Raw genomic sequence first — 17049 nt, forward strand, 5'->3', positions numbered from 1 at the left:
CCCCCCATCTCAAACGTCCCCCGCCCCGGTCTCACACGTTCCCCATCCTGGTCTCACACGTCCCCTAACGCTGTCTCACACATCCTCCATCCAGATCTCACATATCCCTCATTCCAGTCTCACTGGCCCCCGGGGATGCTCACCAGTGCTCCTGACTGCCCCACAGGGATCTCTGTGGAGTGACCACGCTCCAAGGGTGGCCTGGCCTCAAGGGGTGCATCCGGGGTCCTCTGAGTGCCCCAGGAGACAGACTCCTTGATGCCACTCTCTTGGTTCTGTCTGTGGCAGAAAAGACAAACGGACTCCTGTAGAGTCAGGAGCCGCATGTGCCTCACCAACAGCCCGGCACTTCAACATGCCAGGTGTCTCCACCACAGGCAGCAGAGGCCAGGGGGCCCCAACATGGCCTGTGCATGCTGGACCCAAGCAAAGCCTCATCAAAGCACATGGATCCAAGACAGGGTCAGAGCAGGAAGGGATTCAGAGGAGCAGAGAGGATGCTGAGCACCAGCTCCTGGCCCCACATGCTAAAGTGTGAGGCAGGCTGGGCCTGCCACGCCCTCATCTGGACGAGGGACTGATCTGTGAAGCGGGAGCAGGGACTGTCCTTGCCACACAGGATTATCCTGGGGAGGAATGGGGCCACGTGTGTGGACCCTGCGTTAGGAGAGTAGCTACAGACGTCCTGCCTATGCTGGCAGACAGCGAGAGGCTGTCACGTGGGGGAGAAGCTGTTGGGGAGGGGATTAGCGGGGACGAGCACAGAAGCAGCTGTCATGGAGGGGATGAGCTGGGACAGGATGGTCTTGCCCGGGACTCTTCCAGGGGCTTCTTCCCCCAGGGGTCCCTTGCTGGTGGGTCCTCCTCACTTCTCTGCCCCACCCCACCCCACCCCCAGCCATGATGAGCCTTTCCGTCCCTTGGCTCTCTGCTGGGGTGGAGCCTTCTGGTGGAGGCCACCCCACACGTGCTCCCCATCTGCCTGCCCCAATGGTCCCACCCAGAGACACCCTTGCACTGGCATTTCTCATCACTTGTCTCCCCGCTGGCATGGAATTTGCTTGGGTGAGTGCTCATTCCCATGCTCGGTGAAGAACTGACTACACTGTTAGTCTTGCAGGTTGAGTGGCATTGATCACTCTGAGCTCAGAGTGGAGCCTGATGGTCTAAGTGGACCACACTCTGATCACAGCAGTGGGTGCAGAGATGGCAGAGAAACACACTGGTGGTTGCTGGGGCTTCTAAGAAGCCCCATCCTTTATCTTCTGACAGTTGCAAGCAGCTCTTCCCTTCCATGCTGTCTGGGGCAGCCGAGGGCCCGGGGACACAGTCGGGTGCCTCCAAGCTGATGAACGCAGAGGCCAGTGGAAGTGAGAGCCAGGCAGGTCAGGGAAATGAGATGTCTGCTTCCTCCTTTACTGGCCTTGGGCCCCCTCCTGTCCATCTGGATACTCACATGGCCCCGCCATTGCTGAGGGAGGTGGAACTCTTCTGTCGAAGGAAAACCCGGGCTCCTCGGAGCACAGCTGGCTGTGTCTGCTCCAGGGTGGCCTTCAAAGGGTGGAACAGGGACACAGGACCCATCTGCAAAGGAGGCAAAGGGAAGGGAAAGACCTCCAATGCGCCTGCAATGTGGCCTCCTTGCCCTGCTCTGACCACATGGCACAGGGCAATGTTCAAGCCCAGCGTCAGGGCTCTTTCCCCTTAGCAAAGGGCCACCTGCTTTCCCTATTCCCACCCTGTCCCTAAATATGAGCATGTGACCAAAACAATGAAGCAGGCCAAGGGACCCTTACAGCAGCTCCTCAAACCCCCGGGCCTCTCATGACTTCAGGAAAGCCATGTCACCTCTCAAAACCTCGGTTTCCCTGCTACACAATTAGGGGATTGGACCAGATTACAGGTGGCAACAAGATTCCATCGAATGGTCACCCTGAATTGGCTGGTAGGAGTGAGGGTTAGGGTTGGGCTGAGCAGAATTCTGAGATTTCAGGGGTGGGGAAGACTGCTGGCTGGATTAGTGATGTCTACCCCAGATGTCAGAATGGAAGGTGTGGCCTGACCACCAGATATTCTCCATCTGAGGACGGGGTTACCATCCCCGGAAACCCTGGACACCTAAACAATTTTCTAGCAGAGAGACTATGTATGGTCACCAAAGACTCGGCTGTGTGGGAAGGATGACATCAGGAAGACGGGCCCCCAAACCATCTCAGCCAGAGTCAAGAACAGAACAGACAGTGATCCTGAACCCATACATCTGAATTTGTTTGGTCTCTGTGTGAAGGGAAAACAGCTCTCCTTCCACCTCCCGAAACAATCCTCCTCAAATGCTCTTCACATCTTCTCTTCCACCCCTTAACAGTGGTGACACTGCCCAGGGCAGCCCTCGTCTTCTGGCCCTGGGTGCTGGCTTTCTATGTCGGGAGCTGCCCAGTACCACCAGCCACGGAAAGCATAAAGGCTGTGTGTAGTTCCAGACTTTGGGGGCCACAGAGGCAGCTGCAAGCATCTTTCATCTTCCTTTCCTGAGGCACTTTTTCCAAGAACAGTGTGGGTCTTCCCCGTGTCAAACTCCCCAAGGATGCCAGAGCCTTGGAGGCACCACAGTGACTTCCTGGAAAACTGAGGGCTGCCAGGTACCTGGGAGAGGCCTCCGGGAGCCTGTTGCATCTGGTCTCTAGTGCTTTTGTTCTGCTTGTAGAAGTCAAATATCATCAGAGCTGCATAAACTTTCCCCACTGTCATCTCATCGGCTGGAAGAGAACACAGGGGCTGACATTCAGAGAAGGGGCCGAGAACCCACGGAAAACGGGGTGGAAGTTAGGTGAGGAAAGAGCCTCCCCTCCCTCACCCGCCACAAGGACTCCTGGAAATGCGCTGGGACAGACGGCTCTAAGGCAGAACACAGGACTCGGCCACCGGGGCTCCTGCAGATGCTGACCTGGCCCTTCTGGCCACCCTGACTCCTAAGGGCTCCCACAGCCAGGCAGAGGCCATCCTCCTCTGCTGAATGTGTCTCCTCCCCAGAAAGCAAGATTTAGTTGGGCACTTCACCGTTCTCCCTCACATCTCTCTCACAAGACAGAGTTGGGCACCTCCCCAGACTCCTAACATCTCTGCGGGATCCCTTCCTGCCTTTTCTCTGGATTTAAAAAGATCCACACACCAGGAGCTCAACACCCCAAACCCGCGCTCATCTCCTACGGCCCCTCTGCCACCCGGGGCCCCCTTGGTTGGAGCCGAGCGCAGACTCACAAGGAAGTGAGCCCGCCTCTCCACGTGGCTTGCCCTTTGTCCCTTGCCCTCACCTCCACAGCCTCCAGCCACTCTGGGTGGGACAGAAAAGGTGGGGGCCAGTGGCATTTCTCACTCTCACACTTACGCTTATGGGGTGGTACCAGCAAGTCCAGAGTCTTCTGAGGAAGATTGGCCCACACAATGGAAATCTCCTTCCTCAACTCCGCGTCACACTGATGCTGCTTTGTCCCAGCTGGACCAGGATGATGGCAGAGAAGGGGAAAAGACAGAGATGTTAGCAGCAGCCCTGTAGCCGCCAATGGGACAGAGCTGGTGCAGGCGGGGTAGATGGTGATGGAAGGAGGGTGCGGTGGGAGCAGACGCTGATGCAGGAGCTGCTCACAGCTCTCCCTGCAGCGAGTGGAACAGACGCTGATGCAGGAGCTGCTCACAGCTCTCCCTGCAGCGAGTGGAACAGACGCTGATGCAGAGGCTGCTCACAGCTCTCCCTGCAGCGAGTCTGCCCAGAGGAGAGGGAAGGTGAGCAGGGCATCCACCTGATGTGCACAGATGTGTGTCTGACGTGTGTGCACTACATGTTCTTGTGTGCATGGGACGGGCAATGCAGATTTGGGAGGAAGACGGCAGCACTCCAGCCACTCACCTATTCATTCAGCAATATTCAGTAAACACCTACTAAATATCAGGTACCGTTCCAAGTGATGGGACCAAAAACCCCCAAAAAACTTCCCTTCTGGAGTTGACACCGCTTTAGTCTACCAATGAAGTAGAAATAATTAAAAAACAAAAAACAAAAAACTGTGTACTGGAGAGTGAAAAGTACCAAAGAAAGGAGAGCAGAGCGGGGAATGGAACAGGAAATATCAGCAGGGCTGTGGTAGCAGGGCGGGGATGGAACAGGAAATATCAGCAGGGCTGTGGTAGCAGGGCGGGGATGGAACAGGAAATATCAGCAGGGCTGTGGCGGGGGCAGGACGGCCAGCAAAGCCTCCCAAGGAGGAGGCCTGTGTGTCCTGAAGGTAGGAAGGAGCCCTTGAGTACACTGGCCCTGCTGTGTCACCCAAAGAGCCAGGGAGGCCACGGGGCAAGCTGGACGGAGCGGGTGGGCAGGAAGCCCAGCGTGGAAGGCAGTGGAGGGTTTTGAGCAAAGGAATAAAACAATCAGAATCACCTCTCTTAAACATCAGTTTTATGAACGTACAACTCACATGCAGTAAGTCACCCTTTTTAGGATTCTATGAACTTTGGTAAATGCATATACCCATGCACCTAGCACCATGGTCGAGGTATGCAACAGCTCCATCACTCCCAAATTCCTCTGTGCCCCCGAGTCAAACCCTAGGCCTACTGGCAGCCCTGCCGCCACTGACACGTTCTGGCTCTCTATAGTTTTGCTCCAGAATGTCACACACGTGGCATCATACAGCACACTGGCTTTTGAATCCGACTTCTTTCACCCGGTGTGGTGCATGTGAGAGTCTCACACACTGCCACGTGCAACAGTAGTGTTTCCTCTCACTCTTGAGAGTCTTTAATTGTACGAAGGCACCATCTGTTTCTCCACTGCCAACCGATGGACATGAGTTGTTTACAGTTTGTGCAGTTTTGAATAAAGCTGTAAACATTTCCAAGTAGATTCTGTGTGGATGTATGTTTTCATTCCCTAAGTGGAACGGCTGGACCACAGAAGTCACTGCAAACTGTCTAAGGGGCTACACCATTTTCTTTTCCCAACAGAATTCTAGTTGCTTTGCCCTCTCAGCACTAAGCAGTGTCATTCTGAGAGGTATTCTGGCAACTACAGTTGAGTGGTGGAGTGTAACCTCACTGAACCAACTTATCCTGGGGTAAACCCCATTTGTGTCATCACGGATTGCCTTTTAAAGTATATTGTTTGCTAAAAGATTATACTGAAGGCTTTAAAAGTCTGTTCATAAGGAACATTGGTCTGCAGTCTTCTTTCCTTGTCATGTCTTTATCTACTTTTGGTATCAGAGCAAAGCTGGCCTCTGAAAATAAAGTAAGTTGGGAAATATTCCCTTTTTCTACTTTCTGGAGGAGTCTATATAGAATTGGTAATATTTCTTCCTTAAACAGTTGATAGACTCCACTAATGAAGCCATCTGGACCTGGAATTTTCTTTGTTGGAAGGCTTTTCCACTCTAAATTTAATAAATATGGTATTACTAATTTTTTTGTGATAGGGTCTCACTCTGTCCCAGGCTGGAGTGAGTGTAGTTGGTATTTAATAAATATGGCATTACTGAAGGGTTTTTTTTTGAGATGGGGCCTCACTCTGTCCCAGGCTGGAGTGCAGCAGTACCGTCATGTCTCATCCCTTCTATCCTGACCTCCCCAAGAAGCTGGGAGCACAGGTGTTCACCACCACACTCTGCTAATTTTTTTATTTTTTGTAGAGACAGGGTTCCCTATGTTGTCCAGACTGGTCTCAAACTCCTGGGCTCAAGTGATCCTCCTACCTCAACCTCCAAAATTGCTGGCATTACAGACATGAGCCATGGCACCTGGCCTGGTTATCTGTTCTCATTTTTTTGTCCTCTGGTGTTGAAACTGAAGGTTATCTATTCTTGAATGAGCACGATAGTTTATGTTTTTCAAGGAATTTTTCCATTTCATTTGTTTAAATGGACATAAATTGTTTATAACACCTTCTTTGTTTTATTTAAAATTTTTATTATTGTTTTTAAGAGACAGGGTCTCACTCTGTCACTCAGGCTGCGGTACAGTAGCACAATCACAGCTCACTGCAGCCTCAAACTCCTGGGCTCAAGTGATTCTCCTGCCTCAGCCTCCTGAGTAGCTGGGACTACAGGCACACACCACCACACCCAGCTAACTTTTGTATTTTTAGTAGAGACGGGGTTTTACAATGTTGGCCAGGATGGTATCGATCTCTTGACCTTGTGATCCACCTGCCTCGGCCTCTGAAGTGCTGGAATTGCAGGCGTGAGCCACCGTGTCCAGCCTAATTTTTTCTATTTTAGTAGAGACAGAGTTTCACCCTGCTGCCCAGGCTGGCCTACAACTCCTGGGCTCAGGCGATCTGCCTGCCTTGGCCTCCCAAAGTGCTAGGATTACAGGTGTGAGCCACCACATCCAGCCCTTGGTCTAATTTTTAACCCGATCACTCTGGTTGTTGTGTTGAAGGCAGACAGAAGGGGTCAAGGGCAGAAGTGGATGAATTAGAAGTTGCTGCAGCAGCAGCTGAAAGCCAGCAGAGGCGGCAGTGGGGGACCGAGAGGAGTGGCCACACTTTGGATATAGTTTAAAGATAAGAGTCCAGAAAATAGGATAGAAGGCATGAATCAGAAATGGGATAAGAAATGGGAGAAAAGGATGATGTGCAACACAGTGAACCCCATGTCTAAAAAATGTACAAAAATCAGTGGGCAGGGTGGTGCCTGTAATCCCAGCACTTTGGGAGGCTGAGGCAGGAGGATCACTCGAGCCTGGGAGGTGGAGGCTGCAGTGAGCCATGACCGTACCAGTGCACTCCAGCCTGGGTGACACAGTGAGACCCTATCTCAAATAAATACATAATAACTGAGATGGCTTCTAAGGTTTTGGCTTGAGCATTGACTGAGATAGAGAAGGCTGTGGGGGGGAAATCTGAAGTTCAGGGGAGAAGTCAGGACTAAAAATACGAAATTGGATTCATGCTATTTAAAGCCATGGGAATAGGTGAGATGATAAAGCAGTGGGTGTAGAGAACACTCCATGGCACAAAGGCACACCCAGAGTTTGTGGGATCGGAGAAACAGACATAAAAAAGGTTCCAAGGAAAGAGAGTGCAAACGGACAAGTGTGGACAGCCCATGAGATGGGGATGCACCTCGGACTTCGAGTTGAGCATTGTGGAGGCCTGGAGACCCTGAGGGCGGCTCTGGTGAAGCTGGGGAGAGCCCCCCGCATGTGGGAAAGGGAATCACAGACAACCTCTCAAGAGCGGGGTGCTAGGAAGCAGAGAATGGGGAAGTCGACGGGGGGAAGATAATTTTTTAAAGATGGAGGAAATAATCAGATGTTTATATGTTGACACAAATAATCCTGTAGAGAGGAAAACTGGCAGGGCAAGAAACAGTAGGATGTTGCCAGCATGGCATCCTTGGGGGGACGAGCGGGGCCTGGTGCACAAAGCAGGAGACAGGGCAGACGCAGGGGTGGGGGTGGGGAAGACATCTGAGGCTTTCTCCTTGCTTTGGCATTGCTGTGGCTCTGTCCACCCGATCAGGGCAAGACCGGACAGGGGATAGGCTCACCGTGGGAAGGGCCGAGGGCATGCAGCCTCGTCCCCAGGGAGAGTGCTGGCTGTGGTGAGGCTTGCCAAGGCTATGTCCTGGCTCCACCTAGGCAATGTATTAAATCTCACCATGCCTCCATTTCCTTACTGAAACGGGATCACTGTGGTGCTGACATGCAGATAGTTACCAGGCAAAAGAGCCAGTGCCCCAAGGGCAGGCATCCTGTACGGCTGTCCTCAGACCCCTCCAGACACAGCTGGCCCCTCACCCTCCTCCCTCCCTCCTGGGGCTGGTGCTGAGGGCAGGGGTGCACATCTCTGGGTCCCAGGGCCCTCCCTCCCAAGGTCGCCTTGCTCACCTGGAGCCAGCTTAATCTCCAGCGCCGTCCGGATGAGGGCCATCAGCGTGGACGTGAAGTGGACAGTCATGTCCTCGTTGGAGATGGGCATGTTCATGCGAACCAGGCGCTAGGGACAAGCAGGGCTGGTCAGGGCCAGGCCTGCTGGGGTCACCCCCCCCCAGGACTACTCAATGATGGGCTCCCTGGAGGCTGGGCTGGGCATCCCAGTGGTAGTCCCTGCCGGTGCCTAGGTCTGAGTGAGGTGGGGCAGGGGGGAGTTTTGCCAGCATTCACACTCTTCCCTGGACTCCCCATCCTGCAAATCTCAGCTGAGGACCCTCCCAGCTACAGAAAAGTACAACTGCAGGGAGACTGTGGCATAGGGCCAGGCCAGGAGCCTTGACCCCTCCGAAAGCACAGGTAGCTCCTCACCCGGGGGACCCCACCTGTGGCTCAATATAGGTGTGTGGCCTTGGCTGGGGAGAAGCGGCAGTCACAGACAGAAGGGGTCTTGTGCTCATGGCTCTGCCCACCCCCCATCTTCTCCTCCCACCACTTGGATCATCTGGACAAGGGGTAGGTGGTCCAGGGTGCCTCTCTGGGGCCCAGCTCCCAGTGGGTGACACCTTAGTTTTAGCTCCGGCCCGGCAAGGCTTCCGCCTCTCACCCCCCAGCGTGGGGCCTGGGAGAGATGTTCAATGCCACTAAAAGACAGAGCCCAACTCCCCACAAGGCAGCTCCCACTGGTGGATGGACAGGAACAGACGTGACTGCCCAGGGCTCAGGCCGAGGCTGCTGCACTTCAGGGCGGGCTGGGGCAGTGTCCTGCAGCTTTGCTCCATCTCCCTTTCAGGCGGAGAGCCTGTTGCCAGTTCTGAGGGACAGAACAGCTGGAGACAAGTTTGTGTCTGCACCACAGTCCTCTAGGCACAGTCAGTGCTGCCCAGAGACCCAGGCTCTGGGAACTTAGAAGTCCTCAAGGAGGAAATGCGTCTCAGGTGTGCCTGGAAGATTTTCAGCATAGGGAGCATGGAGCTGGCCAAGTGGAGCCCCAGGAGCGCTGACCAGCTAGAGATAGGAGCTCCTCCCTGGGGGCTGCCTGTTGTCACCCAAGCCTGCACCCTGTGGCAGGGCAGCCCCTTCTCTAGGGAGGGCCACACAGCCCTTCCCCTAGCATTCTGGCCCCAAATCCAGAGTCCTCAGCCTAACAGTTGGTGGGGTGTGGATGCAAGCAGGGCTGGAGACGTGAGCCTGACTGTCCTGAATGCTGGCAAAGCCCCGCGTGCCATGTCCAGTCCCAGCCCCAGGGCTTTGCACAGCATTTGTGTGCAGCACATGAGGAGTAAACGGCTTCCCAGAGAACAGCATCCCTGCAGACCAGCATGGATGGTGGAGCGAGAAACCAAGGAATTCCTCTCCTGGAGGGCAGGCGGTGGAGGGAGTTGGGGATAGCAGTGAAGGCAGAGCAGGCAGGTGATTTCCAAGAAGGAAGAGCTCTGCCCAGGCACTAGAGGGCTGCCCTACCCAGGGGTGCCATCAGCCCACCCCAGGCCCCAAAGGGCCAAGAATCTCAGGAAGAAGCCAAGAGGCAAGGCCAGGACAGACAGGTGTCTCTGCCCTGGGCCCTCTGTGGTGGGGCACTCTGGGCATCTCCTGGACCCTCCTCAGCTTGTCCAGTCTCCTGCTCCCACCCCGAGGCCTCTCTTGGTCTCTCCATGCCCAGAACCTTGGAGTCTGCCAAAGGCTGCTCCATCATGGCCCTTCCTGCTCAGCCCGACCCCAAGTGTGGACAGAGCTCTCCTTCTTGGGGACAAAACTGCAGCCTTGCATGCAGGACCCCAGGCAGGCACAAGGCAGGGCAGGGCAGGGGCTGAGGATGGCTTTCAGGTGCCACTCGGCTCCCACAGGCTGCACTGAATCAGGTAAGAAAGACCTAGAGTCAGGGCAGAGAGAGATGGCGTGCACAAGAGCTGTCCACAGCTTCAGAGATGAAAGCTCTGGCAGAGTGCTTCCTCAGACAGAGGGGGACTCAGGAACACTTGAGGCACATGCTGGCGGAAAGACAGGCCCTTTGCGGGAGAGCAGTGAGGGCCTCAGGAGGACTCTCGGGTGGGTGGGTGGGTGCTGGGGAACAAAGGTGCTTACACATGGGGGGCATGGGGTGGGACTGAGGACAGCTGGGCAGATGGAACAGGCTTAGGGCTGGGCCATGTGACCTGCTTGCCCACCCAGGAGGGAGGCCTGGAGGTGTCCCTCGATTTACCCCCTTCTTGGGGACTCAGCATCCCATGACTCCTAGGCCCTGAGGCTGTCCCCATCCTGCAGCCTGAGGCACCAGGAATAACAGCAAGATGTTCTCCCCAACGCCCCTTTCCTTCTCAATGCCACAGTGCCTCCTCCGCACCATAGAACCTAGCACGTCCCTGGAGACTGCGGCCTGGGCCTAGGGAACCTCTGCTCTTGCTGAGCTGGGGAGGGGATTATACAAAAGCACCAGAGGTCCTGCAGGCCCCACCTGTCCCCAGGGCCAGACCCAGAGGGCTGAACAGCTCCAGCCATACCAGGGGCTTAGGGCTTCGTTGTAAGCCCAGAACAAAAACAACCTCTGTTAAACAAGTGGTCTGTCCCCTCATTCCTAGGAAAGAAAGAGAGGGAGAAAAGGCAGGGAGGAGGGTCTAGTTCTGTCTCCCTGAACCTCCAGGGGGCTCTCAGAGGGGGCTGCTCAGGATGTGAGGACAACAGGCCAGTGAGACATCATGGTGGCCATGTCCCTCTGTCTGGGAAGGAAGCTGGGATGGGGCTGAAGAGAAGGACACAGTGAGGTGGCCAGGGGCGCACAGCAGAGCGGCAGACAGACAGCCGGGAGCCCCCGAGAAGGAGAGGAGCTGGAAGAGCCAGCGCGAGCACCCCGTGCAGAGCACACACAGCCTCCTCGGGGGCGGGTTACAGGGTCAGGGTCTACCTTGTAGGCAACTCGAGCAGGGCATTTCTTCCCCAGCCCCAGAGGCGGGGACATGTGTTTCAGCATCTCAAACATGTCATTGTAACTGATTCGCCCACTGGAAACCCGTCCCAGCGAGGCCAGGGCACAGTGGGGTGGTCCACAGGAGGAGCGGCAGCAGGAGGGGAGCGGGGAGGGGAGCGGGTGGGGGGGGGGGCGGGTGAGGGGGCAGGGAGGAAGCAGACAAGAAAACAGAGCCAGTTAATCAAAGTGTCGGATTCAAAGCCCAAAATCAAAATAAGTAAAATGAGGGATTTCTCTGCTTGGCTTGACCCCTCCTGGCCCCCCACCCCCGAGCCTCACCTCCTCACTCCAGCCCCACACGGGGCAGTGGGCGGGGGTGGCGTCCGAGCTAATGAACATGGAGGGGTGAGGAAGGGCTGCATCGGGGCGGCTTTGGGTTCATAATTTCTGGTTTTAGTCTTTTAAAAATCACAGTAAATGCCAATCAGAAAAGAGCTGGTTCACCCTGCTGGAAGAGCTGGCAGGCAGGGTCAGGTGCAGATAAGGCAGTGGCTGAGAACCACAGCAGAGACATCAGCTTCCCTTATGATCAGATTTGCTTCCAAGTAAGGCTAGAGGCTAAAAGGTGGAGAAGATCTATAACAAACCAGAAAACTAGAGAGGGAGCCCTGAAGCTCTAAAGCCAAACTTGACTGTGGGGCAAGTCCTGCTTCAAGCCCAGAGACGCCCGAGGCCAGCCCAGGGCAGGGCTGCTGCTGGGGGTCAGGGCTGGGTGGGAAATGGGAGACTGCGGGAGGTGGGAGGAGCTGGCGGGACGTGGCCTAGGGCCACCTTGCACCAGCTCTGACAGCAAAGGGGCAGGTTGCAGGATCTGGGAACCTAAAGGCTCTAACGACATTCTTCTCAAGTTGAGAGGCCACCAGGCCTGGGGCCTACCTCCAACCCTGGGACACCCGCCTGTGGGCTTGGGGTCCTAGAGACACAGCCAGATTCGGGTGGCCCAGGAAAGAAAGGGGATAGTCTCTTCCTGGCAGATGGATCTGCCCTGGGGCCTTGCCCTCCTCCATGGTTCCAGACCAGGGGCTTCTTGGCTGAGCTGAGCACATCACTCCAGAGGCAAAGCAGGATGGCTGGTCTTTGGCACCTCACTTTGCCTCTGCCCTCTCCTCCCCCAGGGACTGGAGAGCCACTGGTTACTGGGCTCTTCCAACCCAGAGGACGGCTGCTCCTGGCAGGCCTGTGCCCGCACTCCCTTCCTCTGGGGGCCGCAGCCTTGTCTGACCATCAGCTCACTCTCAAGAGCTTGGAGGAAAAACCAGGTGGGACAGTTGCTTCCTTGATGCAGGAGGGACCTCGCCCCCAGCTCCCACCCAGCCAGCTGGTCTCAGCCATCATGGCCCAGCCAGAAAGCTTTCTGTGCACTCTCAAAAGGCTGCCTGTCCCCAGCCAGCTAGAAGGGTCAGGGGAGATTAGACAGGGAACCAAAGCGTCCAGGAGGCTGGAGTGCGGGGCAGGACAGGAGGAAAGAAAGGTGAGGTGTCGTCATTCCCAAACCAGGCAGGGAGTGTGTGCTGTGTTTGCGCTTCGGGCAGGGAAGTATGTTGGATGGAGGCTCTGAAGTTGCAAACCTTGTAGGCCAACCTACGAGGGCAGTTCTTCCCTAAGCCAACGGGTGGCGCAATACAACGCAACAAACTGTACATATCCTTATAATGAATCCGGCAACTGGAAAGGAAATGTCACAGGTTATGGCAACAAAGGCAGGGTGGAGCCCGTCCCGCCCGCCCGCCCAGCCTGTGATGGGAAGACCTGCCTCGCGCAGGCGCGGCGGTGGAGGTGAGGGCTGCACTGGATAGGTGGCACCTCGCTGGGGGACTAGGGCTTGGAGCTCCCCAGGAGGTGCGGCAACCCCGGCGTAATTTCCAGAGCCCGGTGTGTGCAGGAGCCGCTCTGCACAGAACACCCTTGTGCTCCACAGAGGCGGAGCATGTCCACAGCTGCTGGCTGGGCCCAGCCCTCCTCTGCACTCTGCTCTGTGGCCTGTGTCTCTCCTGGGCCTGCCCTGTCCTGCCCCTCCCTCTCCGCCAGCTCCTCGTCTCGCCCCCTGAGCGAGGATGCTCCCTGGGCCTCTCAGGCCAGCCAAGGCCCCTCCTCATGAGCCTCCCTCTGAGGCCTGACTCTCTCACCACCACAGCACAGTGGGTCTGCCTCTCTACCACAGCAGCCTCAGAGGCCCACACCCATTGCCTCCTGACGGACCCTGTCTCCCTGAAGGCTCTGTGTCCTCCCTGGAAGCCCTGATCCAGCTAAGGACTCTCTCATCACAGGGCTGGTGTCCTCGGGTCACCACCAATGCTGCTCTGTCCTACAGTGGGACACCCGCCTGTGGGCTTGGGGTCCCAGAGACACAGCCAGATTCAGGTGGCCCAGGAAAGAAAGGGGATAGTCTCTTCCTGGCAGATGGATCTGCCCTGAGGCCCTCGGTCCAATCAGTTCCAAATCATGTTGGATTTGCTTCTGTAAAACGTGGAAGAAAGAGGAAGCCCCATCTCGGCCTCACCAAATGTGTTTGCTAAGCTTGTTGCAGCAAAGGGACCACCACGAGGGGCTGGACACATGTAAGACCTCCCACCCTCCACAACTGTCCCTGCCCACCAAGTCCAGGTGAAAAGTATGGCCCTGACACCATCAATGCTCGATTCGAGGACTGTACCCACTGTCTATAAAACAAAATCAAGCTGACTTGTTCAATCAGTTTCAATGCCTTTCTTAACCACTCTCAGCCTTCCTTGCAGCCCCTCTGCAATTCACCCTCCTCTCCAGCATGACAGAAGCTGCCTGGCCTCCCTCTCCCCGCTGCCCCACCTCCCGTCCCCAGCTCAATCCATCCTACTTCTCTAGTGTTCAGTCCTTCCTATTCCTTTAAGTTTGGCTCAAATGTGACCTTCTCTCATTCTTCAGGCCGGATGTGGCCTCTCCCTCTGCAGAAATGCCCTGGCCTTGAGCTACAGACACCGTGTGGTCTCACTGCCAGGCCTGGCTGAGTGCTCTGACGGCATGTGTCTGTTTCACCTTCAGGCCCCTGTGCCAGCACATGGCAGGTGCTCAGGAGGTATTATTGGACAGATCGGTGCACACAGAAATGAGCAGCCAGATTGCTGCCAGTGTGACTGCAATTCTCCTCTCAAGTCTCCAGGCTTCACAACACAGGGTTAAAGCAACAACAAAGGGAGGCTGGGAAAGGCGGCACCAGGGTGAACAGCTCCGAGCCATCAGAATCCGCCCACAGCAGGCACATGCACACCACACGCAGCACACACACGCACACGCAGGCACACACACACCATAGCATGTGCACACCACAGGCACACACACGCACACACAGGCACGTGACCACCACAGCACATGCACACCACACGCAGGCACACAGGCACATGCACACCACAGGCACACACACACACATACAGGCACATGCACACCACAGCACGTGCACACCACAGGCACACACAGGCACATGCGCACCACAGCACGTGCACACCACAGGCACACACACACCACAGCACGTGCACACCACAGGCACACACACGCACACACAGGCACATGCACACGCAGGCACGTGAACACCACAGCATGTGCACACCACAGGAACACACATGCACACACAGGGACATGCATACGCAGGCACGTGAACACCACAGCATGTGCACACCACAGGCACACACACGCACACACAGGCACATGCACACCACAGCACGTGCACACCACAGGCACACACATGCACACACAGGCACATGCACACCACAGCACATGCACACCACAGGCACACACACGCACACACAGGCACATGCACACACAGGCACGTGAACACCACAGCATGTGCACACCACAGGCACACACACACACACACAGGCACATGCACACACAGGCACGTGAACCCCACAGCATGTGCACACCACAGGTACACACAGGCATGTGAACACAGGCACACACATGCACACCACAGGCAAGTGCACACCACAGGCATGCACACACAGGCACATGTAAACCACAGGCACACATACACAGGCATGTGCACATACACAGGCACACACACACAGGCACGCACAGGCACGTGAACACATGTACACAGGCACATAAACAACAGACACATACACAGGCTTGTGCACACACACATAGGCACACACACACAGGCACATGCACACCACAGGCACACACACACAGGCACATGCACACCACAGGGACGTGAACGTCACAAGCACACACATGCATACACAGGCACATGAACACCGCAGGCACACATGCACATACATGCACACACACACACGCACATGCACACATGCACATGTACAACACAGGCACACACACAGGCACAGGCACACCTCAGGCAAACACACAAGCACATGCACACCACAGGCACACACATACACAGGCATATGCACACAAACAYAGGCACACACACAGGCACATGCACACCCCAGGCACACATATGCACACAGGCACATGCACACACACAGGCACAGGCACACCACAGGCACACAGGCACATACCACAGGCACACACATGCACAACACAGGCACGTGCACACCACAGGCAAACACATGCACACACACAGGCACATGCATACCACAGGCACAAACATGCACACACAGGCACGTGCACACCACAGGCACACACGTGCACACACAGGCACGTGCACACCACAGGCAAACACATGCACACACACAGGCACATGCATACTACAGGCACATACATGCACACACAGGCACATGCACACCACAGGCAAACACATGCACACATAGGCACACACATACCACAGGCACACACATGCACACACAAGCACATGCACACCAAAGGCACAAACATGCACACACAGGCACATGCACACACATGCACACACACACAGCACATGCACACCAAAGGCACACACACAGGCCCATGCACACCACAGGCACACACATGCACACACAGGCACATGCACACCACAGGCACACATATGCACGCACATACAGGCACATGTACACCCACAGGCTCACATGCCATGCATACACACATCCACACCACCACATAGGCATGGACACACAAACATGCAGTTCATTTGCACACATACACTCATGCACACATATATACAATCCCACAACGTGAGCATGCAAGTGTGCAAATCATACACGTGTAGACATGTGTGCCTGTGTGTAACACGTGTACACCTGCACACATGCACATGCAGTCACTGTGCAGACATGCAAAGTCACGCATATGCACACATGTCCATGTTCGTGCACACATGCACAGTCACACGTGCACACACAACTCACGAAATTTCATAAAATTTTGTTGTTGTTTCAAAGTTTCTCCTAAAGAATGAGTAGCCATAGAGTGGTCCCCTGGGACATAAATGACTACATCCTTGCATTTGTCATGGAGGCCACCAGAAAGGCTCGAGATGCCCTGTGTTCTGCTCAGGATGCAGGACCCAGACCCAGTCTGCTCAGCGGCCTCCGCTGGGCCCCTTGGCCCATCCTGGCCAGCTTGAGCTATTGGGGTGAGCCCAGGCTGCTCGTGGGGGCAGAATCACATTGCTCACAGGTCCCATCTGTGCAATTTCAAGGCCCGCAAGTTTTATGTATTATTTTGTGCATCCTATCTCTGGGGTGAGGCCTGTATTCTGCTGTCTACTCTTCAATAAGCACTTCTCATATCCCTAGCTACCTACGTCTTCCAAGGACCCCTGCTCTGAGACTCTGGCTTTGGGCCAAGTCTGAACCTGCACTGTGTGTGGTAACCAAGCTGCTGGCTGGCCCAAGTCCACTTCGCATTCCTACTTGTGCTTACCAGTGGCTGGCTGGAAGGCCTGGGTGTACTTCATAAAGATTGGGGAATGCTGTCTTCCTCTCATGGACCTTTGCTGATCTGCCTTTGCCCTTCAGTACTAACTATATGGTACAAAGTATCTGTTTTCCGCAACACAGTCTCCTCTAGAAAAATATTCCCAGAAAAAGCGGAGACTCTCCGGACCACACCATTAGGGAGACCCGCCTAGACTTCACCTAACCTTGCCTCAGCTGCAGTCTCTCCTTCCCTTGCCTAACAAGGTCTAGGTCTTAAGCACGGTGAGTCTCCCCCAAGTCGACTGGGCTGTCCTGACCACAGGTGCTGTAAGAATGTGCCTGAGCCTGTCCCTCCCAACACAAACGTGTTGCTGCGTCAGACATGACGGGGTTCTC

General features: G+C 55.4%; 1 protein-coding gene across 15 annotated transcripts in view; it reads right to left on the reverse strand.

Moving 5' to 3' along the window:
- Window positions 1-17049, reverse strand: part of CACNA1B (calcium voltage-gated channel subunit alpha1 B) — a 237163-nt gene that overhangs the window by 11032 nt on the left and 209082 nt on the right. For 11 of the 15 annotated variants that reach the window (XM_032261876.1, XM_032261881.1, XM_032261880.1 and 8 more), the window contains 6 exons: window positions 10826-10922; window positions 7882-7990; window positions 3386-3493; window positions 2644-2756; window positions 1457-1584; window positions 144-279 (listed from right to left, as the gene is read on the reverse strand). In XM_032261876.1, the coding sequence (XP_032117767.1) occupies window positions 144-279; window positions 1457-1584; window positions 2644-2756; window positions 3386-3493; window positions 7882-7990; window positions 10826-10922 (691 nt within the window). The other 4 variants (XM_032261888.1, XM_032261887.1, XM_032261886.1 and 1 more) reach the window with 2 other exon arrangements.

The sequence above is a fragment of the Sapajus apella genome, unplaced genomic scaffold, assembly GCF_009761245.1.
Source record: "Sapajus apella isolate SASKATOON/1434 unplaced genomic scaffold, GSC_monkey_1.0 scaffold126, whole genome shotgun sequence".
Taxonomy (NCBI): domain Eukaryota; kingdom Metazoa; phylum Chordata; class Mammalia; order Primates; family Cebidae; genus Sapajus; species Sapajus apella.